The sequence below is a fragment of the Neoarius graeffei genome, chromosome 4 (assembly GCF_027579695.1).
Source record: "Neoarius graeffei isolate fNeoGra1 chromosome 4, fNeoGra1.pri, whole genome shotgun sequence".
Lineage (NCBI taxonomy): Eukaryota > Metazoa > Chordata > Actinopteri > Siluriformes > Ariidae > Neoarius > Neoarius graeffei.
The window spans coordinates 51,407,126-51,431,682 of record NC_083572.1 but is presented as its reverse complement, the minus strand read 5'-3'; the positions used below and the strand labels follow the sequence as shown (position 1 = coordinate 51,431,682).

Here is a 24,557-nt window from a genome sequence, read left to right as displayed (position 1 = left end):
TCTCTTGGGGTATCTTGGGGTTTTGTTCACAAGTGAGGGTAAGGGGGAGCGAGAGTTGGACAGATGGATCAGGGCAGTGTCAGCAGTGATGTGGACGCTAAACCAGTCTGTTGTGGTAAAGAGAGAGCTGAGCCAAAAGGCAAAGCTCTCAATTTACTGGTCCATCTAAGTTCCCATTCTCACCTATGGTCATGAGCTGTGGGTAGTGACCGAAAGAATTAGATCATGGATACAAGCGGTAGAAATTAGTTTTCTCCATAGGGTGGCTGGGCTCTCCCTTAGAGACAGGGTGAAAAGCTTGGTTATTTGGGAGAGACTCAGAGTAGAACCGCTGCTCCTCCACATTGAAAGGAGTCAGTTGAGATGGTTCTGGCAACTTGTTAGGATGCCCCCTGGACGCCTCCCAAGGGAGGTTCTCTGGGCATGCTCCACCAGGAGGAGACCCCAGAGCAAACCCAGGACACGCTGGAGAGATTACATCTCTCGGCTGGCCTGGGAATGCCTCGGTATTTCTCCGGAAGAGCTGGTAGAGGTGGCCGGGGAGAGGGAAGTCTGGGCTGCTCTGCTTAGGCTGCTACCCCCGCAACCCGGATCTGGATAAGTGGTAGACAATGGATGGATGGATATACAGATACAGTACCTGGTTAAATTTATAACAATGACAATATTAATCACTGTTTTGAGAAATTAATCATCGACATTAGTTATCACAAGCATTAACCAGTTAGCTTGCTGCTAAGCTACTCACTTATGCCCACTGGCTAGCTTGTTGCTATGTGACATGCTACTGTTTCCTACTGTTGCTATGCTGCGATTTCAGTCCAAAATTGTAGCCATAGCTGAATTGATGATCTAGCCTAAATGAGTAGTCTTAATCAAAATGTGTAGTCCGCTACACATCACAACAAATTATACAGACACTTTGGTAACATTACCATTAGCCTACAGCATTACATAGCCAGCTACTCTGCTCTGTGGGTCTGGAGTCTATAGACCCACAGGACGACCTGCACTATGCTACAAGGACATGTGCAAGCGTGACCGAGGGCAGGAGGCTTCAACCCCGCAGACCTGGAGACGGCAGCCTCAGACCGCGCCGGCTGGTGGTCCACCACCAAGGCCGTTGCTGGGGAAGCCGAGGAAAGGAGAGAGACCCGATGGGGGGAGAGGAGGCTCTGACAACAGTGGAGACTGCAGACAGCATCAACAGGCACCAGACCAAGCAACTTCATCTGCAGCAGCTGTAGCAGACCATGCAGCTCACGCATTGGCCTATACAGTCATACTAGGCGCTGCAGGTCGACAACTGATGGATGACCCCTGGCGCAGATCACCACGATCTTTCAAGATCGAAGGAGCCAATGATGAATGACTCTGCTCTCCACCAATTTGTGTGTAAGTTAGCTTATGCTATTGAACTGTTACAATTTTACCTCAGCTGGATTTCTGTTACAGCAACGCTACATCTAGCAACAACTTCAGCTGACTGATTGGCACTGTTAGGTCAACCGCTACATCTCAATACAGTGTGACAAGCAATGTTATGTTGTATACAACATCACAAAATGTAGCTGACACTTTTAAAGGCTAAATAACAGATGAAAAACAATGTCACTTCGGCCAACAAGAAAAGACTCTGGTTCAGCTGTCCAGGAGCAGATGAAGCGATCTGTCAAAGCTGAATGAATGGCTTTAGTTTAGGCAAAGATTCTAGCACTCCACTAAAAAGTTGTTCCTCAGTTCCACCAATCAAAATACTGGAAAGGCTATCGCCAGAGGTGTTCTAGAACATCTCTGCTATCTGCCTGAGTCTGTCTTAAAGTGATCCACAAAACAATACGCAAGGCGTCTGCTGAAACCTGGTAGATGTTTTGGTCTGGTTTTTTTCGGTCTGGTTTTTTTCCCGGGTCTGTTAGTCATGGACATTTCCAGGGACAGCTTCAGCCGGGGACAGGCCACCAAAAATGGGGACTGTCCCCAGAAAACGGGGACGTCTGGCCACTCCAGTTTTACATACATGCTCTGGCAGAGCAAACAAAAGACATGCTTTCATCGAGGCATCCATTTTTTTTCCCACTTCAACATCAAGATGGGAAATGACATTATTACAACTTGAAAATTACCACTTACAAGGCGCCATGAAGGCAGCAGACAAATTCTAGTTTACATAGGAACCCGACACTCTAGCATCTGCCTTAACACACATGTTCTAAAGCCCCTGTTTAGTGCTGAGCACCATGAATAATTCAGACCTCCACACCCCCATCCATTGACCATGCTCCTTGTACTGTCTGTACTGAACTGGGTGGGTTTCCCAAAAGCCTCTTAAGGCTAAGAGCATCTTAACTAGGAGAGAGAGCGTTCATTGTGCTGTTCGCTCTACCATTTAACGATGATCTTTGTGCTACAATGCGTTTGCGAAACTCAGACCTGGAGAGTACTGAAACAGCTGGAATGCCAAGTCTACCATTATAAAATCTAGCGACCAGGAATATTACAAATTACGCTAATGCAAAATAATTTAGCATATTTCTTGCTTCAAATGAAATCACAACACTCAGAGCTCTAAAGTTCTTCAGTCTTTCAGTAAACACTGAAAATATCTTATCTTGTGGCTCCATGAAAAAGTATAGAACATGTAGTGGGATTTTGATATTAGTAGACAACCAGACATGAGGTTTCTTGGACTGCTACCTCAAGAAAGACTCGCTGGACTGTGCTCTAACTCCTGATTGCATTCCCTTAGCAGTCATTATCATCATTGGTGCGAGTCTCTGTGCTAATGAGGCTGATTAGCATTCTTCCTATGATACACTGCACTTTGATGTCTAGTGCACTAACATTCAGGTAAAAACATCACTACAAGGCTTTTGGTCCTTTTTCAGTGAAACTCACTAGTTTACTGAGCTATATCGAACAGAGCACACTGTAAAGTACAAAACCTGAAACTTACAGGGATATTTTGGCATAATATCATTTAATATGTTCACTGCCATGTAGTATTTTACATCCATCATCTTTCTATCTCGACAACATACAGTCATGTGAAAAAGAAAGTACACCCTCTTCCAGTTACATGGTTTTACCAATCAAGACATAACAAAAAAAAAAATCATCTGATCCTTACCAGGTCCTAAAATTATGCAAATCTAACCTCAGGTGTAAAGCAACACACAACGGATTCCACCGTGTCATTATTTATGTAACAATAATTAAGTGAAAATGCAGACTCCATGTGTGAAAAAGTAAGTACACCCCCATAATTCAATAGCTTGTAGAACCACCTTTTGCAGCAATAACTTGAAGCCATCGTTTTCTGTATGATTTTATCAGTCTCTCACATCATTGTGGAGGAATTTTGGCCCACTCTTCTTTACAACATTGCTGCAGTTCATTCATGTTTGAGGGCATTTGTTTGTGCACAGCTCTCTTAAGGTCCCGCCACAGCATTTCAATTGGGTTGAGGTCTGGACTTGGCTTTGCCATTCCAACACCTTGATTCTTTTCTTTATCAGCCATTCTGCTGTAGATTTGCTGGTGTGCTTGGGATCATTGTCCTGTTGCATGACCCAACTGCAGCCAAGCTTTAGCTGTTGGACAGATGGCCTCACATTTGCCTCTAGAATACTTTGGTATACAAAGGAGTTCATGGTTGACTCAGTGACTACGTTTACATGCACATTCAAATCGAGCTGCTGTCGGTAATCGAGCTGAAGGTCCCAGCAGGGTGCCAGAGAAATCCAATCCTACATGCACACAATGAAATCGGGCTATTGTGTGAGGTGCATTGTGCACCCGAGCCACAGGTGGCGCTACACGCCCCATCGTGTTGGTACACTTCCGGTTGTCGTCATGAAGAAGAGCTATTCAAGAGTGTAAACAAAGTTATCAGTTCCGTGTTCTCCATTGCGCGTTTTTCTCCCGTCCATGAATTTTAATATATTCAACTCCTTAAGCTGAATGAGCATGAACTCTGTCTCCTCATTGCTCCAGAAGTGCACGTTTCTGCTTGCCTGTGGCAGTGGGGGCGTGGTCAAGCGCCGGTCTGTGACAGGAGGGCGGAGCCAGGGAAGGTGAGTGGCAGAATCACTTCACCTGACGGTAATTAACCTGTGTTTTGTGTCTTCCCAGTAACCGTGCCCTATTTAAGGAGGCAGAGGGAGAGCAGAGGGGACAGCTCATCCCGGGACTAGAACACAGCGCGCGCGCGTGTGTGTGTGTGTTTCTCTCTCAAGAAAAAAAGTAGGCTGTTAAACTGAAAAGTCTGACAATAAAAAGCCTATTAGTACCAGAAGCTTTGTCCTGCCGTCCTCTGTGCTCCACCCACACTTCAGAGAGCTCTACATCGCCATTTTCTCTTCTTTGTTTGTTCCTCCTGACCTCTTCTGCTGCTCGCTACTACTGTTGTCATGCCGACCGAGGCTGTTGTGTTTCCCGTTTGTGGTCTCGTCACTCGTCACTTCCGGAAGTAGCTCGACAACTAGCTCGATAGGGTATACATGCACAAAGTAGCTCGGCAGAAATCGCATAAACTAGGTCGTGTAGCTCGATTCCGAGAAATCAAGTTCGGTTCAATTTCAGCCGAATTAAGGTGTATACATGGCATTTTGAACTTCGATTTCAGTCGAGCAACGGCAGAAATTCGATTCTCTCTATGTGCATGTAAACGTAGTGAATGACTGCAAGGTGCCCAGGCCCTGTGGCTGCAAGACAAGCCCAAATCATTACCCCTCCACCACCGTGCTTGATGGTTGGTATGAGGGGTTTGTGCCGATATGCTGTGTTTGGTGCATTATGGCCAAACATTTCCACTTCGGTCTCATCTGTCCAAAGGACATTGTTCCAGAAGGCTTGTGGCTTGTTTAGATGCATCTTTGCAAACCTAAGCTGTGCTGCCATGTTCTTTTTAGACAGAAGAGGCTTTCTTCTGTCCCTTCAACTCTTCCAAACAAGCCATACTTGCGCAGTCTTTTTCTAATTGTACTGTCATGAACTTTAACATTTAACATGCTAACTGTGGCCTGTAGAGTCCTAGATGTAGTTCTATTTTTTTTTTTTTTTTGCAATTTCTCTGAGCATTGCACGGTCTGACCTTGGAGTAAATTTGCTGGGATGTTCACTCCTGGGAAGATTGGCAACTGTCTTGAATGTTTTCCACTTCTGAATAATCTTTCTCACAGTAGAATGGTGAATTTCAAATTGTTTGGAAATGGCCTTATAACCCTTCCTAGACTGATGTGCAGCAACAATTGCTTCTCTAAGATCATTGCTGTTGGCTTTCCTCCTTGGCATTGTATCAGAGGTGGACAGTAAGGAAGTACATTTACTTGAGTACTGTACTTAAGTACACTTTTTGAGTATCTGTACTTTACTTGAGTATTATTTTTTTTGGAAACTTATGACTTTAACTTCACTACATTTGAAAGGCAAATATCGTACTTTTCAATCCACTACATTTCTATCAAGTTCGTCATTACTCATTACTATGAAGCAGCTTTGAAAGTGGATGTGTTTTTCTTTTCTAAAATGTGATTGCTTTTTTCACAGGTGACACTGAGACAGCCTATCAGTAATCACTAGGGTCATGTCACGCCCAAAGACTAGATAAAAACAAATTCAATGATTTCTCAGCAGCATTATTTAACATAATCAGCTGATGGCAGAATGGAAGGAGGTGGTTCTTCTGGGGAATGCAAGCACTCATGGCCATACCTAGAACCTATGTTTCAGTTTTCTGAAAGCAATAAAGATTCATTTTGTTTTAAATGTTTGCTTTGTTTGCAGAAAACGAACCACATCACAGCCTACAAAAACTCGCCGTCCAACCTGCAGAAGCATATTGAGGTGTGTAAGTGTTTTATTCCAAGAGAAAGCTTGCAATGAAGTTGTCTGTGCTTTTAGAGCTAGCGATAACATTGCAAACATAGCTATGCAGTCTGGTTAGTCAAATGACTTTCTATGGATTTGCCCGCCAAGTTGCCGTAGCTTTGTCCGCGGCTAACATTTACACACAGCTAGTTAACTTGGACGCTGTTAGTTAGCATGTAAAAAACAGAGTTACGCAAACATTAATAACATTAACTTATCTGAAGTCCTTTCAGAAATATGTTTCAGCATAATCTTAACAAATAAACAGAATGTAAAAATCTTTCTTTTCTAGTAGCGTTAGCTACCCAGTATGATTTCGAGTTTGAAAAGAGTTTGCTAGCGTCAGGTTGAGCTTCACTGACTAGCTAGCTTAATGTTAAACCACCATGATGGCACAGCATGCGTTCATTTTCTGAATTCACATTTCTGTCTTTGGTAACAGCGTTAGGTTTTGTAAGCGTTGTGGCAATAATACAACGATGCGTTGACAGAAAATGTACTTTGAATACTTAAGTATTTTTAGAAGCAAGTACTTCAGTACTTTAACTTAAGTAAAAATGTGACTGGACAACTTTCACTTGTATCGGAGTAACATTTGACCAGCGGGATCTGTACTTTGACTGAAGTAATGAAGTTGGGTACTTTGTCCACCTCTGCATTGTATTAACATACACCTGAGTGCTCCAGACCAAATTAATTTGATCAGCAACACCTGGCTGCTAATTGCCTTCATAATTTCTATGGAAGCAGTAAGGATGTACTTAATTTTTCGCACACTGCTACTGCATTTTTGGCTTACTTTGTGTTAAATAAATAATGACAGGGTGACTATGTCATGTGTTATTGGTCATCTGAGGTTGTATTTGCCTAATTTTAAGACCTGGTAAGGACCAGATGATTTTTTTTTATTATGTCCTGACACTTAAAACCTAGACTTGAAAGAGGGTGTACTTTCTTTTTCACATGACTGTATATCATATATACAGTATATATGTGTGTGTTTGTGTATATATATATATATATACACACACACACACACACACACACACACACATATATATATATCATCTCATTATCTCTAGCTGCTTTATCCTGTTCTACAGGGTCGCAGGCAAGCTGGAGTCTATCCCAGCTGACTACGGGCGAAAGGCGGGGTACACCCTGGACAAGTCGCCAGGTCATCACAGGGCTGACACATAGACACAGACAACCATTCACACTCACATTCACTTTAGAGTCACCAGTTAACCTAACCTGCATGTCTTTTGGACTGGGGGGAAACCGGAGCACCCGGAGGAAACCCACGCGGACACGGGGAGAACATGCAAACTCCACACAGAAAGGCCCTCGCCGGCCCCGGGGCTCAAACCCAGGACCTTCTTGCTGTGAGGCGACAGCGCTATCCACTACACCACCGTGCCGCATGCATATATATATATATATATATATATATATATATATATATATATATATATATATAAAAACACAATGTGTGTGTTGACTATATCTTATAATATATATAATTTTATTTTCATTCCTTTTATCTTACTACCTGAATAAGAGTTAAAAAAAAAAAACAAGTCCTAAAGTAAAATGTCTTATGTTGCCTTTCCACTGCACACAATGGATATGACACTTGGAATCTGTCCTCTAGTGGAAGCTGTACTGCGTCTAAATTTTGTTCGCAACAAGATAATGGAAGTTTTAAAATGAATGATTAAATGTCACATTCATAACAATGAACAATTTGGCATCTCACAAAATGCAGCCCTTGAATTTCATCTTTCATTCAAAGTAGAGCCTTCTTTTGCTCATGCACACTATCAGCATATTAAGCAACAAAAATAAACTTCATACAAAGAAAAACATTCTGAAATTAACTGGAAAATATTGTGGTGGATCAGGCTTTGTGATTTTTTTTTATACTTTGTAAAATATTAAATGCACACACACACACACACACTATAAACAGTTATTCCACGAAATCGAATCGTACATGAGCTGATAGCGGCTGTAAGCCATGTAGAATGAGATTGAGTGGAATAACTGTTTTATTATATCCACAGTCACTGGATTTTGAGAAACGGAGCATTTGCATTTTTATTTTTTTTGCAAATTTGATAAAGACCTCATACAAAATGTCTGACAAAATCGTTTCTGCTTAGAATGTAAACAAACTGGCAAAATGACAGTAGCATTTTGTAAAAAATGCTCTAATAATAATTCTTGAAAAATAAAAAAAAGATATGTTCTTCCCATCAAATACTTTTATTCCATATTTTGTTGCTTTTTTATTTTTTGGGGTTTTGTTTTCGAGTAGAGTTTTTATTTCGTCCTCAGTTGGTTCAGCAACACGCTCCACCATTTTGTTTTTCTCTACTCGTGGTATATGAGCTGATATCCTAGTAGTAGTGGAGCCAATCAGAGCACATGATTGCTCATATCCAGTGAATGTGGATAGAATAAATAAATAAATATACACACAGTATATATATGGACATGAAAATTTTACTGGGAAATACCATCCATCCATCATCTGTAGCTGCTTATACAGTACAGGGTCGCAGGCAAGCTGGAGCCTATCCCAGCTGACTATGGGCGAAAGGCGGGGTACACCCTGGACAGTAGGGTGCATCAGTTGCCCCCTAAAAATGAAAAGTTCCTCCGATCATGATGCATTTTTGTTTTTATGTTCCTTTTGGTAAGAAAATACACTGGGTGAAATATTTTGACAAAATTCAAAAGTTTAATGGTGGCACCAGGAGCTCAAAGTTATGGAAAAAGCTGCTATTTTATGACTTTTATGACAAAATTTCGATCACTTTTCATGAAACATTATGGCACCTTATAGAGTATACCAAATATCTTAGATACTGTAGACAGTATGTCTAGAATGTCTAAAAATATTTGGAGGTTTATTTTAGGGTGTCACTAGCATTATCTATCAATGTTATAACCCTGGTTTTAAGCTTGCCGCCTATGCATATGCTAGCCCCTATTAAATGCAAAGGTTCTTAACATGATCTCTGGGTCACAAGAAATCAATAAATGGAGTCCAACATTGTGATTCAAACCTTACGCGAAAACATAAAATAAATGTTTTTTGGCAAAAAATGAACCTCATGGTGCCACCATTAGACTTTTGAATATGGTCAAAAAATTTTACAGGATGTCTTTATTGGTGAAAAGGAACACCCAAACAAGCATGCATCAGATTTTATGAAAGTGAGGGCAACTGATGCACCCTACTGGACAAGTCGCCAGGTCATCACAGGGCTGACACATAGACACAGACAACCATTCACACTCACATTCACACCTACGCTCAATTTAGAGTCACCAGTTAACCTAACCTGCATGTCTTTGGACTGTGGGGGAAACCGGAGCACCCGGAGGAAACCCACGCGGACACGGGGAGAACATGCAAACTCCACACAGAAAGGCCCTCGCCGGCCACGGGGCTCGAACCCAGACCTTCTTGCTGTGAGGCGACAGTGCTAACCACGACGCCACCATGCCGCCCTACTGGGAAATACGCCACTCATATTTTTCATATGAACTATACATACAGATTAGCCTAGTAAACTAGACCCACCCGCCTAGCGGCCAAAAATATTTTTGCCTAGCGAGTGGGTCTAGCCTCACACCATATAAACAAAAACACCCCGGGCATCAAATCGTGCCCGCCAATCACAACGCAAGGTTTTTGTTTGGATTCTTTGGGCGGGCTTTTGCAGGAGTGACGACAAAGCTGCACGATGCTGGAGAAAGCACAACAGTAAAGATGGCTACGGCTAGTGAACAGCGCACGTTTGACTCCGCTTTGGAATCAGTTTTAGAAGAATTAGACTTGGAGTTTTCGTTGAAACATGAGCAGGAAGAGGCTCTCCGCTCATTCCTTTTCAAGAAGGACGTTTTCGCTGTTTTGCCGACCGGCTATGGCAAAAGTCTGATCTAACAGCTGGCTCCGCTCGTAGCCAAAAGGATGGGGCTAGTTTGTGCAGTACGAAGAATTAATAAACAGCTCTGAAACATTACTTTTTGATTGTTTCTTATTTTCCCGTTATTTTAAATTTAAGGGAAATTATTTCACCAAACACCACTAAATAAAAACTCTCAAAAACAGTTTAAGCAAACCCTTGAAAAACACTTGAAAAAAATAAGAGTGTATGTTAAGTATGTGGTACAGACTCCAAACTTGTGGTCATTATCTCCAAACTTCTTAATATCTAGAACCTGTTTATTAATTAATACGCATTTTGAAAAATTATTTATTTCAAGGTCTCCCCCACTGCTTTCTGTCGCTCTGACTACGTCACAGTCACTGTTGCGCTGATTGGTCAGAGCGTTGGCCTATACGCACAGAGACAGTTTGAAAGACAGCGGTTTGTTCCACCCCCACCCTTCAGAAATGTCTATGGATCGAGGCCAGACTAAATATTCACATTTAGTCTGGCTTGCCAGGCTACATACAGATAGCAACCATGACATAAATCTCTATATGTCACTTGTGAGGAAATTGCTGAATTGTTTTGATAAATTTGGGTACACAGCAAATCCCTCAGTGTTGAATTAACACTTTCAGAGTTAATCTGTGTCCAATTGGACATATATAAACACAGTAGGGTGTTAAATCAACACTGGGTGTTAATTCAACACTAGGGATTTTGCTGTGTACTTTTTGTTTGTGAATGTGTCAATATAATAAAAAGAAAATCACACGTTGGCTTGAAGATATGAAGTTTATCTTCTCGTGTTGAAAAACTTGAATCTTTCAGACAAAATACATCACAGATCTGAGTAACATATTTCCTGATATTTCACTCCAGTGACATCACTCCCAGGGTTTTCCCGCTGTCTTGACATGCGTTGTCAAACTGGTGAACCGGTTCAAAATTAAAATTCCTTTGATTAACTTGTGCATTTTTTATGGATGTGTCCATATGATATATTGAACATTACACGGTGGTGTGAAAATATGAAGCTTATCTTCTCATGTTGAAAAATTGCTCACTCGTGAATATATATATATATATCTCATCTCATTATCTCTAGCCGCTTTATCCTTCTACAGGGTCGCAGGCAAGCTGGAGCCTATCCCAGCTGACTACGGGCGAAAGGCGGGGTACACCCTGGACAAGTCGCCAGGTCATCACAGGGCTGACACATAGACACAGACAACCATTCACACCTACGGTCAATTTAGAGCCACCAGTTAACCTAACCTGCATGTCTTTGGACTGTGGGGGAAACCGGAGCACCCGGAGGAAACCCACGCGGACACGGGGAGAACATGCAAACTCCGCACAGAAAGGCCCTCGCCGGCCCCGGGGCCTGAACCCAGGACCTTCTTGCTGTGAGGCGACAGCGCTAACCACTACACCACCGTGCCGCCATATATATATATATATATATATATATATATATATATATATATATATATATATATATATATATATATTCACCACTCGAAGATAAACTTCACATCTTCATGCAATCGTGCACTATCCTCTATATATTTTTCTCATTTTCATCAAGAATCCCCATCTGGATGGCACTATTGTTTATCAGTAGTAATGAAACGACGGCATTACACCAAAAAATAAATCACCTCATGTACGTTAAATGATGAAGCAATGAAAGAGTATTTAACGTAAGCAAGACCTAAAAACTACAAGTGTGACACAGCGCTATGACCTTTCATAGCAGCATGCTGATTATGCATTTAAAACAAAAGCTTTTACTTGGTAAGTGAAATTGTCTAATACTATGAGCTTTTGCATGTCATATGTTAGTTGTAGGAGTATGTTACTGTAGCACAAGAATTTCATTCTTTTTGTATACTCTGACAATAAAGCTGACGACAACAGAACACAAGAATCAGTGTGGGAATAACATCATGGTTATGCTCTGTTGGCGAGCATGACCCAAAGTCAAGTGCTGTAGTTTATTACAAGCGTGATGTTATTTCGCAAATAACACATGACAGCAGCTCGGCCACATTCAGTTCTGTACCCCAGAGAGAAGGGCCGAATTCCCAAAGAATTGAAATGGAGACACTGTGAAAGTAGGGCTGGTGTTGAACTAAAAAGGACAAAGAGGACATTTAAACCCCATCTTGCCTCATACTGTATGGAAAATGTGGTTGCTGAAGAAGAGCAACGGCAAGTCAGAGATAAACTCAAGGTATATTAGGCTATATACAGTACAAAGTACAAATAATGCATCCTGGTGCTTTCATGGCCAAATCATGGGTTCGAGTCATATTTCTTTCTCCATCATTTTACTTAGATTTCATTTGTTTCTTAGCTGCTCAACCAGACAGAATAAAACACAAGACTTGCTGCATGCTAAGATGAGGTATGCTTCTAGTTTCACTGTTCAGCCAATACGTGGCAGATCAGACCACATCCGACTTCTGTTTATGTCTTTGTACAGACTTATTTTCCAACAGCAGCCTGTAATCATAAGGACAGTGACACGATGAAGGCTCTGGAGGAAGCTCTGGAGGAAACCAATGGAGATGTGCTATAAAAGCCACGTAAGGACAGTACTAATATTAGCAATGACAGGCCATTTTTTAAAGTAGTTTTCATAATGTTGTGTCGTGTATCAAATTAAAGAGCGTGAAGATCTGAATTGAAAACTTGTTTAATTTTGTAAATATGTCTAAAGAACCAAAGTTATGAACATGTGAAAATCCAGTGATTTAGAAAAATTTCCATTTCTGTCCGTTGCCCTGGTCATAAACCAGCAATCATTTTCCTTTGGTTTAATTTTCCATTCATGAGAAAAAAAAAACTTAAATCAGAAATTAAGAGACCAAAAAGCCAAAAATAAAGAGATTTAGAATTTTGAGTATCAAGGTAAGAATGACAGATAAAGGCTTCTTCTTCTTCTATATCACAATTATACACCTAGAAAGCTTAAAAGGAATATATCAGTGAAACTGGCACATCCTTTGTGTTTAAACATAAAAGCCAGAATTTAGCGGGTATGTTCACTTTAAAGTGCATATTCTGGAACAATTTTGGGGTTTTTTTTAATATGAAAGAATGTCCCTTTACACACTCATCCAGAAGGGTAATTTTGCACAAGGCCATCTGTCTACAGCAGAAAAAAATAAAATAACTAAACGTGTCTGGAAAAATCCCAAGGGAGTCTGGAGCCAGATTCGTGACGTCACCTGCGGAAGCGCCAGCAGGCTGCGCGAGCTTTGCACGGTTTCAGTGCACAGCCTGTGTAGACCAAGCGCTCCCATTTCTCTCTCATTGTCCGGTCTTTTGGAAAACGATGAGTACTAATCCCATCAAGATTGGTGTTGCTACACCCTCCTACGATACATCTGTTAACCATTTTAATAATTACATGATAACATTGAAGAAATTTGCAGAAAACCACCAGGTCGTTTTCTCATAAACAAACCAGCACTGACGTAGGATTCAGAAGGAGGCGTCCCGCACGCGACTTCACGAAAATCAGTGTTTGCCGGGAAATCCAAATGCCAAGTTTTTTCAGAGGCGGACCAATTCGCCTCAAATGGCTTGATTTCAACTGATTTTTACTGGTATTGCGCAAGGTAAAAAAAATTGCAGAGAATGCAGAACGTTACAGATATTTGACCAAAGTTTAATATAAAATAGGAGAATTACATTGATCTGCTCCTGAATTTACCCGTGATATGCACTTTAAATTGTGGACACCAAGCATGACTAATGACGGTGGTGCTCGAATGCGCCGTGTACAAGAGGGTCAAACTTTTGTTAATTCTCTTCACAATAATATTACTGATATTTCTACACCTTCTCATTTTTCTCCATGAAAAAATATTAGGAAAATAATTGATTTTTTTTAGGAAGGATACAAAATTTTTCTCAGTGATCCGATCTTCTGCAGGCACTAGGCAGCAAAGTGTTCAGCTGATTTTATTGGAAAAATCAAGTCAACATGAGAGATTCGACCACTAGGTGGGAATCACGAGTTTCAAGCTGATTGAACAAACAGTGAGTGAGCTGGAAACAACAACAAAACCCACGGACCGGTGACGAACATCACTAAAAACCCAAGATGGTGGCGCTGTGAGTTTCGAATATTGCATTACAGAACATTAAAAAAATGCTTAAAGTAAAAGCTCATCACAACGCCGCACAAAATTAACAGTATATTCCGTAAATGTTATTCATTCTTGAATCAATGCTAGTTTTATGGAGATTAAACACTTTTAAATGTCTTTAAAGGCCAAACAAAAACATGCTGTTCTCCCATACAAATGTATGGGAGGTTCATCAGTACAGCAGTGAGCTGTCGAGCCTACTAATAGTGTAGTGGACTGTAGTTCTGTATAGATAACACCTCCAAGTACACGTTTCCCAACCCTGGATTACCTGCGATCTGAAGATTCTTATGAACAACAGGAATAGGTCAATAGGAACATGGAGATGGACCATCTGGCATCTGAAAAGCCATCAACTTTCATCACCCATGTCCTGGGCCACCAGCTGGTTGTCACAATTACCCTCTCAACTACCCACTTCCTCACACCTCTCAGAGTACACATTAGTTGTCATCAACAGGATTACTGATGCCTATTCATCATCAGCAGTGACAATTGTTTGTGGACAGCTCAGTCTTCTTGTTATGGAAAACACTATGCATTGTCTCAAGACCTAAAAAGAGTCACCTTTGGGGCTTTATTTATAATAGACCAGTAACAGTGACGTCTCATATCATGATGACACTCAAGTGTCTTGTCTTGGTCCACCGTAGACTCTTGTTCATACATACCGGAACCCCTTTCAGCTTGCATACAGTGGTGCTTGAAAGTTTGTGAACCCTTTAGAATTTTCTATATTTCTGCATAAATATGACCTAAGGGCGGCACGGTGGTGTAGTGGTTAGCGCTGTCGCCTCACAGCAAGAAGGTCCTGGGTTTGAGCCCCGGGGCCGGCGAGGGCCTTTCTGTGCGGAGTTTGCATGTTCTCCCCGTGTCCGCGTGGGTTTCCTCCGGGTGCTCCGGTTTCCCCCACAGTCCAAAGACATGCAGGTTAGGTTAACTGGTGACTCTAAATTGACCGTAGGTGTGAATGTGAGTGTGAATGTGAGTGTGAATGGTTGTCTGTGTCTATGTGTCAGCCCTGTGATGACCTGGCGACTTGTCCAGGGTGTACCCCGCCTTTCGCCCATAGTCAGCTGGGATAGGCTCCAGCTTGCCTGCGACCCTGTAGAAGGATAAAGCGGCTAGAGATAATGAGATGAGATGAGATGAATATGACCTAAAACATCATCAGATTTTCACACAAGTCCTAAAAGGAGCTAAAGAGAACCCAGTTAAACAAATGAGACAAAAATATTATACTTGGTCATTTATTTTTTGAGGAAAATGATCCAATATTACATATCTGTGAGTGGCAACAGTATGTGAACCTTTGCTTTCAGTATCTGGTGTGACCCCCTTGTGCAGCAATAACTGCAACTAAACGTTTCTGGTAACTGTTGATCAGTCCTGCACACCGGCTTGGAGGAATTTTAGCCCATTCCTCCATACAGAACAGCTTCAACTCTGGGATGTTGGTGGGTTTCCTCACATGAACTGCTCGCTTCAGGTCCTTCCACAACATTTCGATTGGATTAAGGTCAGGACTTTGACTTGGTCATTCCAAAACATTAACTTTATTCTCCTTTAACCATTCTTTGGTAGAACAACTTGTGTGCTTAGGGTCGTTGTCTTGCTGCACGAACCACCTTCTCTTGAGATTCAGTTCATGGACATCTAGACATTTTCCTTTAGAATTCACTGGTATAATTCAGAATTCATTGTTCCATCAGTGATGACAAGCCATCCTGGCCCAGATGCAGCAAAACAGCCCCAAACCATGATACTACCATCACTATGTTTCACAGATGGGATAAGGTTCTTAGGCTGGAATGCAGTGTTTTCTTTTCTCCAAACATAACGCTTCTCATTTAAACCAAAAAGTTCTATTTTGGTCTCATCTGTCCACAAAACATTTTTCCAATAACCCTCTGGCTTGTCCACATGATCTTTAGCAAACTGCAGATGAGCAGCAATGTTCTTTTTGGAGAGCAGTGGCTTTCTCCTTGCAACCCTGCCATGCACACCATTGTTGTTTAGTGTTCTCCTGATGGTGGACTCATGAACATTAACAGTAGCCAATGTGAGAGAGGCCTTCAGTTGCTTAGAAGTTACCCTGGGGTCCTTTGTTGCCCCTTTTCCACCAAAGCAGTTCCAGGGCTGGTTCAGGGCCAGTGCTTAGTTTGGAACCGGGTTTTCTGTTTCCACTGACAAAGAACTGGCTCTGGGGCCAGAAAAACCGGTTCCAGGCTAGCACCAACTCTTTGCTGGGCCAGAGGAAAGAACCGCTTATGTCAGCGGGGGGGGGGCGGAGTTGTTAAGACCAACAACAATAACAAGACCGCAAAAGATCGCCATTTTTAAGCGCAGAGAAGCAGCAGCTGTACAAACGCGAAGTCATCCATTATTATTATTGTTGTTGTTGCTGCTGCTGCTTCTTCCATGTTGTTTTTGCTTCGATATTCGCGCCAAGGTTTATGCAAACATAGCGACGTAACTGACGTATACAGCGACGTAATGGCGTATACAGCGACGTAATGACGTGGCTTCCCTTAGCACCGCGAGCTATGGAAAAGCAAACTGGTTCTCAGCTGGCTCGCAAGTTGAACGAATTGTGAACCAGCACCAGCACTGGCCCCGAACCAGCCCTGGAACTGATTTGGTGGAAAAGGGGTATGTGACCTCGCCGACTATTACACGCCTTGCTCTTGGAGTGATCTTTGTTGGTCGACCACTCCCGGGGAGGGTAACAATGGTCTTGAATTTCCTCCATTTGTACACAATCTGTCTGACTGTGGATTGGTGGAGTCCAAACTCTTTAGAGATGGTTTTGTAACCTTTTCCAGCCTGATGAACATCAACAATGCTTTTTCTGAGGTCCTCAGAAATCTCCTTTGTTCGTGCCATGATACACTTCCACAAACATGTGTTGTGAAGATCAGACTTTGATAGATCCCTGTTCTTTAAATAAAACAGGGTGCCCACTCACACCTGATTGTCATCCCATTGATTGAAAACACCTGACTCTAATTTCACCTTCAAATTAACTGCTAATCCTAGAGGTTCACATACTTTTGCCACTCACAGATATGTAATATTGGATCATTTTCCTCAATAAATAAATGACCAAGTATAATATTTTTGTCTCATTTGTTTAACTGGGTTCTCTTTATCTACTTTTAGGACTTGTGTGAAAATCTGATGATGTTTTAGGTCATATTTATGCAGAAATATAGAACATTTTAAAGGGTTCACAAACTTTCAAGCACCACTGTATGTGCCCCATGATGGCTGAGTAATTATTTACATCCTGCATTGGGGTTAGTCTTACTCGGATAGAACTAGCAGTACTGTGAGGATCGTTTTTTTTTTTTTTTATTATTTCTTTCGTGCTTCCAACACAATCCAGTCACCACTGCGAGGAAGGAAACTGGATGAAATGCAGGTGTGCGTCCTTATGATCTCATCACAGACTTCCTGGCTAGCAGGCCACAATTTGTAAGGCAAAGGAACTACAGTATAAGTCTGAAAAGGTAGTGAGCAACAAAGGAGGGCCCCAGAGGACAGTCCTTTCTCATGTCCTGTTTACCCTCTGCGCTTCCAACTTCAAGTACAACTTGGTTTCATGTCACTTGTTCTTAACATTGTATATGGTTTTTTTTTGTTTTGTTTTACTCTGCCCATTACATTTTTACAAAGCACTTCTCCTGTGGATGCCATATGGAAATGTGCCTTTGTGTCTTGTGGTTGATTGTTGGATGGATGTTGTATCGTCTTTGGGCTGAGAATATCTCTGCATCGATATGTGTGGTCTTGAGGAATGACATGCAAGTAAGAATTTAATTGTACATCGAGGCACATGACAATAAAGTAACTTGCCTTGACTTGAAGTTCTCAGATGATTCTGCTATTGTTGGGTGTGTGGAGGATTTACAGAAGGCACAGAATAGATCTTGTTCAACAGCTTTGTGAATGGCTTTGTGCGAGGCTCGAACTCTCTGCAAATGGCTAAGCCCAAAGCCGTGCTGGTCGATTTCTGACTGAAAAGAACCTCTCTTAATCCTGTCTGACAAGAATCTAGATGAACACGTAGACAACGGGCAGAATCAACTCATCAAGAGGACAGATTCTGTCTTTGGGTCAAATCTCGACCCCCTGGAAGTGGTGGTCCCTTACAAAAAAGAAGTTTATTCAAGTGTGCTTCTAGTATACTTCTTTTAAACTAAAAATAAGAGAGTATGCTTTCAGTTTATTTTTGTCTACTTATCAGGGATATACTTAAAGTTATACATACAGTGGCATGCAAAAAATTTGGGCACCCTTGCTGAAAATGTCTGTTACTGTGAATAGTTAAGTGAGCAGAAGATGAACTGATCACCAAAAGGCATAAGGGTAAAGATGACACATTTCTTTAATATTTTCTGCAAGATTACATTTTTATTTCCATCATTTACAGGTGTAAAATACCAAAAAATGAAACTCAACGGAGGGATAATTTTCCAACTCATAGGAAAAATCCTTCTTTGCTAACGTGTAAGGATCCATCCCATTACACAGAACAACTTTCTGAAGATATTATGACTTTGCATTGGTCTCTAAACTGTGAAAATAGTCAGAGACGGTTTCACTAGCTCTTTACATAATGGCAGCCAAATTGTTTTGCCTGATCACGACTTCATTCACCAGAAATAAACACGCAAGCAAAAGTCACATGACTGAATACAACCTATTGTAATGATGATTGGAAGTTAGCCTGTTTTCAATTCTGCATTTGGCTTTCTAGCAGGAACTATCTGGAACATTAATCTGTCTTCTTTTTGCTTGAACTATCCATCCATCCATCCATCCATCCATCCATCCATCCATCCATCCATCCATCCATCCATCCATTATCTGTAACCGCTTATCCTGTTCTACAGGGTTGCAGGCAAGCTGGAGCCTATCCCAGCTGACTATGGGCGAAAGGCGGGGTACACCCTGGACAAGTCGCCAGGTCATTGCAGGGCTGACACATAGACACAGACAACCATTCACATTCACACCTACGGTCAATTTAAAGCTACCAGTTAGCCTAACCTGCATGTCTTTGGACTGTGGGAGAAACCGGAGCACCCGGACGAAACCCACACAGACACGAGGAGAACATGCAAACTCCACACAGAAAGGCCCTCGCCGGCCGCTGGGCTCGAACCCAGAACCTTGCTGTGAGGCGACAGCGCTAACCACTACACCACCGTGCCGCCTTTGCTTGAACTAGTGAGACAGAATATAACCACCTCCTGGTTACAGTCTTTCTTTGAGAATTTATTGGCCCTTCAGAGAAGGTTATCATGAAAAGTCTGTTGCTTTCGAGACTTTTGCGTTACTAATGCTATTTTTAATTTTGGTCAAAATTTGCCATTTCTTAGCCTTCCCATTGTGACATGTGGTTCAATACTGAACATTAAAAAAGCCTCTGGTTTGTAGCCACACATACACCCCCCCCCAAAAAAAGCATATCTCTAACTATCATTCTACAACTTAGTAGAACAGGAGTAAGACCTTACCCGTTGGCAAGATTATCATCGTCATCATCATCCTCATTCAGACTTTTGCTCATTAGGTCAGAATCACTCAGGTAGCCAGATTTGAGGTCACCATCTCCTGTGTCCAGGTTCTCAATGAGTTCAATGTGGGAGGTGTTGCTGATGCGGCTCGAGCAGCGGGCAGGCATGGTATGAGAGGTGTATTGGGATGCAGCTTTTGAACCCAGCGGATAACCAGTGGAAGAGGGGGCATCGCCAGCCTGCAGACGGGGGCTGGCCTGGCCATGACGCCAGGACAGTGGAGAGGAACGGTTGGAGAGGCTGGAGACACTACGGGCGTTGGTGTCATCACTATCATAGCACATACTACTGTCCAGGCAACTGAGAGAAAATGAGAAGACGACATTTTTAGATTTTGAATTAGGCTATTATAAAATATCCATCATATATTAAAGATTTGCTAGCATAGAAATCTGTCATGTAGTCGGTAATCACTGAGGATGTCATTAAAAGTAAACGGCCTTTCGAGTTCACAAAATCGGTGAAATTTAGTTCGCTACGAAATTTGGTCATTGTGATATATGTTTATTTCTGTAATAAACCCAGGCCATTCTGTGGCTGGGAAGTTATTTAATTTGAGGGGATTCCTTAGGAAATAATGTGCATGAAATGGCTCGCTTAGCGCAGTTAGAAAACAGAGGAAGTCCGTATGCGCATGTGCACCCTTACGTTTGACCGTGCACTGACAGTTACATCATTCTGTTGCTAAATGAACAGCTGATCACACGGAAGTGCACACTGACCGCCGATATTTACTGTATTAGTTTGGTCCTGCGCTGCCTTTCCTTTGTATACTGTATAATATAACGTCTTTTCTTCTCGCTTTCCATTACTGTCGTCGGTCTTTCACATTTCATTCACACACTCACGTCCTCCATTTCCCTCTCCTGTTTCAAATTTGTATCCCACAATGCCTTGCGCAAACGGGGAAAGCCCACCACGTGATGCATGACGTAGTATCTTGTATTGTGTCACGTCGAAGCAAGAAAAAATAGTGGAGAATTTAGGGCCATGTGGCTCTAAATTCATTAAAAAGGGGAGCTGAAGTCATTTTTAAACTTGCTTTATTTCTTAATTAACGTGTTATTCAATTACGTTTTCGGTTTTATTAACCTTATATCGTGACTTGTATTGGCATATTATATTACACTTATCGGCCTTTTCAGTTTTTAGCCACGTTGAATGTAGTTCGTTTGGTCCACGGCAGGCATCGCTTATCCGCGCGATCTTCACGAGACTTGCACAAGACTTCAAATGTGAAGCGTCAGCGCTGCCATTTTGAAAACTGTTTACACAGCAGCCAGATCTCCATATCATTCCAATTTAGATTAATTTTGAGATTTGCCAGCTTCGTCAGTGATGGAGTGTCAGTCCTGCATGCTGTGATGCGTGCACCTGAAGGCGTGCCTGTGCGCACGCCGAGTGGACTCCAGCACGCGTGCCGTGAACAAGGCGCACCTGAGCTCAATTAAGGAACTATGCGATTGCCTATTTAATGACTGTGCTGATGCATTTGCATCACAAAGTATTTCGATACGCATGTACGCATTACCGAGCCTTTCTTTGTCTTGATTTCCTGTTTCATGATCCTTGTGCCTGTTTCTCGTTCTTGTCCTTGCTTAGCCTTTGATATACTGTTTGCGCCTTGACGGACCCTTCTGCCTGTATTCTCATTTTTGATCTAGCCTGCCTTTTGGATTGTTTGCCTGTGTATATATTGTCTCATGGTATATATATTCTGCACTTTATTAAACTGTATACTTCTGCACATACATCCGCTTCCCTCGCGTACGTGACATGGAGATTATTCCATACGACTTCGAACCAACGTGGAGTAGAGAAGAGCTGGAAAGACGACGGGATCAGGATGAGTCTGTCACGCTGTTTTTACGTCATTACTGTCGCACAATTAAAAAGTGCCAGATCAGGCAGCTGGTGGGTTTTCAAAATAGTAAATACATGCATGTATTTTTGTGATAAATCCATATTATACTGAGCGCATTTCCCACATAATCCTCACTAAGGTTTTGGACAGCACTACAAAATGGCGTCCACACTATACAGTGCCTTATATAGTGAGCAGGGAGCGATTTCGGACACAGGGAAAACTTCCGGCTTGATTACATCAGCATTCGAAGGACGGTGCGTGCGTCTTTTGACAACGTTGGCAGGTGTTGGTCACTTGATTTCCGCTGTACGTTTTACTTCCGTCCTACGAAGTCTCGCACAGGTCTCAGCGAATCTCGTTTACGGCCATTGCTTTGACATATGGACTGATATCAGAGCATTTTTTAAGGATTTTCCACTAGGAGACCAACTGGTCTGGGCAATACAATCACAGGCCCCAGAGTCCATGCGGCTGCACCGCTGCAGCATATTCTGTGATGCAAATTGCCGCATTACGAATCCTCGTTTCAGCCAGCATCATATCAACATAGTTAATGCAGTGCCAAGTTTTCCTTGTTAAATGTATACTTACATGGTACTTGGTTAATTAATTGCAACTGATTGAACCAAATGATAAGACATAACTTGGTTTAAAATTTGGTCTCCCAGTGAAGCTGGTTTGGCATTGACTAGGAAACCTAATCTGGCCACTGGGAGACCATTTGGTCTCCCAGTAACTATGTTAAAAAATGCTCTGACTGATATATTACAGAGCATATTTCAAACACTCATAACTTGCTATAGCAGTGACAAAATCGCTGTCAGAAATGCATTCCTATATTTAATAAAATGAGATAAATAGAATTTTGATCATAAAAAATTTGCCTTCAGTCCCCCTTTAATTGTTCTATTTAAAAAAAAAAACGAATAAAATTTGAAGTCTGTGATTTGAATTCAGTAGCTTTCGGTCCACTGGATGTCAGGGAAAATTCTTTTTAGGACCTACACTTGAAAAATCTGAAAGGCAGTCTAGCTTTAAATATTCTTGACAAATAATTCATCAGCAATCCTCTTTGTGCTCTCTTGAACAACAGTCATACAAAATCTGCATGTGTTTGCATGTACAACCTGGCCGTTGCTGAGGCTTTTCCACTGTGGGTGAGGGCTATATAACCTAACGTGACGATCCAAATAAATACTACCAGAGTTTCCTCTAGGACTTTGAATAAAACTGGTCCCCCCCCAAGATTCCCGCGAGAGGAATGTCAATCCCAGATGAAACAGATTAAAAAGAAGGCTGGCCTGACAAGTCATATGCCACTCAAGTGCTATTATAATAAATTAAGCAACAATTTTGCTCAGAGAATAACTTTGTTGTCTAATGTGTCATTTGATGAGTGATTTCCAATTTAATGCATGTCATTCTGTCATTACTACAACAATAGGACTGAGTAAAACTGGGCTGAGCGTTCACTTTACTTCATTCAGGATGTGAATTAAAAACCTGGAAAATCTGGATAGACATGTATGGGTGGGGAGAAATTCTGGGCACTCCATTACATGCCCTGAGATGACTAAATGATTACTATTGAGTTGCAAAAGTGCATCGTAGTCAGCTCCTGTACATACTCTTAAATCCTTTTGGAGTCAATAATACTGTAAACTTTATGTTCTATCCACTCGAACAAAGCGTCTAATGAAACATTACTAAAAAGCATTTTTCCAACACAAAATAGTATGCTTTCATTTATAAGAAATCATTTCATATAATACAGTGTAAACATTATAATCATCTCATCTCATCTCATTATCTCTAGCCGCTTTATCCTTCTACAGGGTCGCAGGCAAGCTGGAGCCTATCCCAGCTGACTACGGGCGAAAGGCGGGGTACACCCTGGACAAGTCGCCAGGTCATCACAGGGCTGACACATAGACACAGACAACCATTCACACTCACATTCACACCTACGGTCAATTTAGAGTCACCAGTTAACCTAACCTGCATGTCTTTGGACTGTGGGGGAAACCGGAGCACCCGGAGGAAACCCATGCGGGCACGGGGAGAACATGCAAACTCCACACAGAAAGGCCCTCGCCGGCCACGGGGCTCGAACCCGGACCTTCTTGCTGTGAGGCGACAGCGCTAACCACTACACCACCGTGCCGCCCTATCACATTACATACCTGGATAATCTTAGAACATTTGGTAACATGTTTGCCTTTTTGGAGCTGTTAGTTAATCGAATAAGAACACTGAAAAGAATCGGTATTTTTCAATGCAGGAACAGACTGTTTTTTCTCCCCATGTGTGATTTATAATATCATTTTTAGCACAGGATGGTATTTTTTGTTTGTTTTTTGCTGAAATTTTGCAGCTTTTCTCTTATGTTTATGTAAAGCACAGAAATTGTTTCCTGGAAGTTGGTTGCTCAGAATTACGCAACATATCCCAGCAGCTCAGATACGTATTGGTTTATTGAATTTTAAAGCATAAAGGCCTGCAAGGAAGAGGAATATGATGTGTAGCTACAGTATTTGAAAATATTGAGCGTTCTCTTAGGATAATTTTTTTTTTGGGGGGGGGGGGTCTGCAGAAAAGATCAAAACACTGTGGACAGAGATATTGCCAACCTCAGCATGTCCAGTATAGCTCTTAAGAGACAAGAAAATACAATCGCAACAAGAACATCGAACAGATTTTTGGCCAGTCTCAGGCATGCATCCCCTCCATTCATATAAATACAGTGTTTAGTGGACTGTTTTCTCTTAAAGCTAGACTGCCTTTCAGATTTTTCAAGTGTAGGTCATAAGAAGAATTTTCCCCGACACCCAGTTATTTTTGTTTAGTGGACCGAAAGCTACTGAATTCGAATCACAGACTTCCAATTTTATTACTTTTTTTAATAGAACAATTAATGAATTTAAGGCCACGTGGCCCTAAATTCACTGCTATTTTTTCTTGCTTCACCATGACACAATACAAGATACTACATCATGCATGATGTGGTGGGCTTTCGCCGTTCGCACAAGCCATTGTGGGGTACAAATTTGAAACAGGAGAGAACAATGGAGGACATGAGTGTGCGAATGAAATGTGAAAGACCGACTACAGTAACGGACTACAG

General features: G+C 41.8%; 1 protein-coding gene across 6 annotated transcripts in view; it reads right to left on the bottom strand.

Moving 5' to 3' along the window:
• The window catches only part of nav1b (neuron navigator 1b), a 178,511-nt gene that overhangs the window by 132,997 nt on the left and 20,957 nt on the right, over window positions 1-24,557 (bottom strand). For all 6 annotated transcript variants that reach the window (XM_060919337.1, XM_060919339.1, XM_060919340.1 and 3 more), the window contains exon 3: window positions 19,507-19,866. In XM_060919337.1, the coding sequence (XP_060775320.1) occupies window positions 19,507-19,866 (360 nt within the window). The remainder of the gene's footprint in view (window positions 1-19,506; window positions 19,867-24,557) is intronic.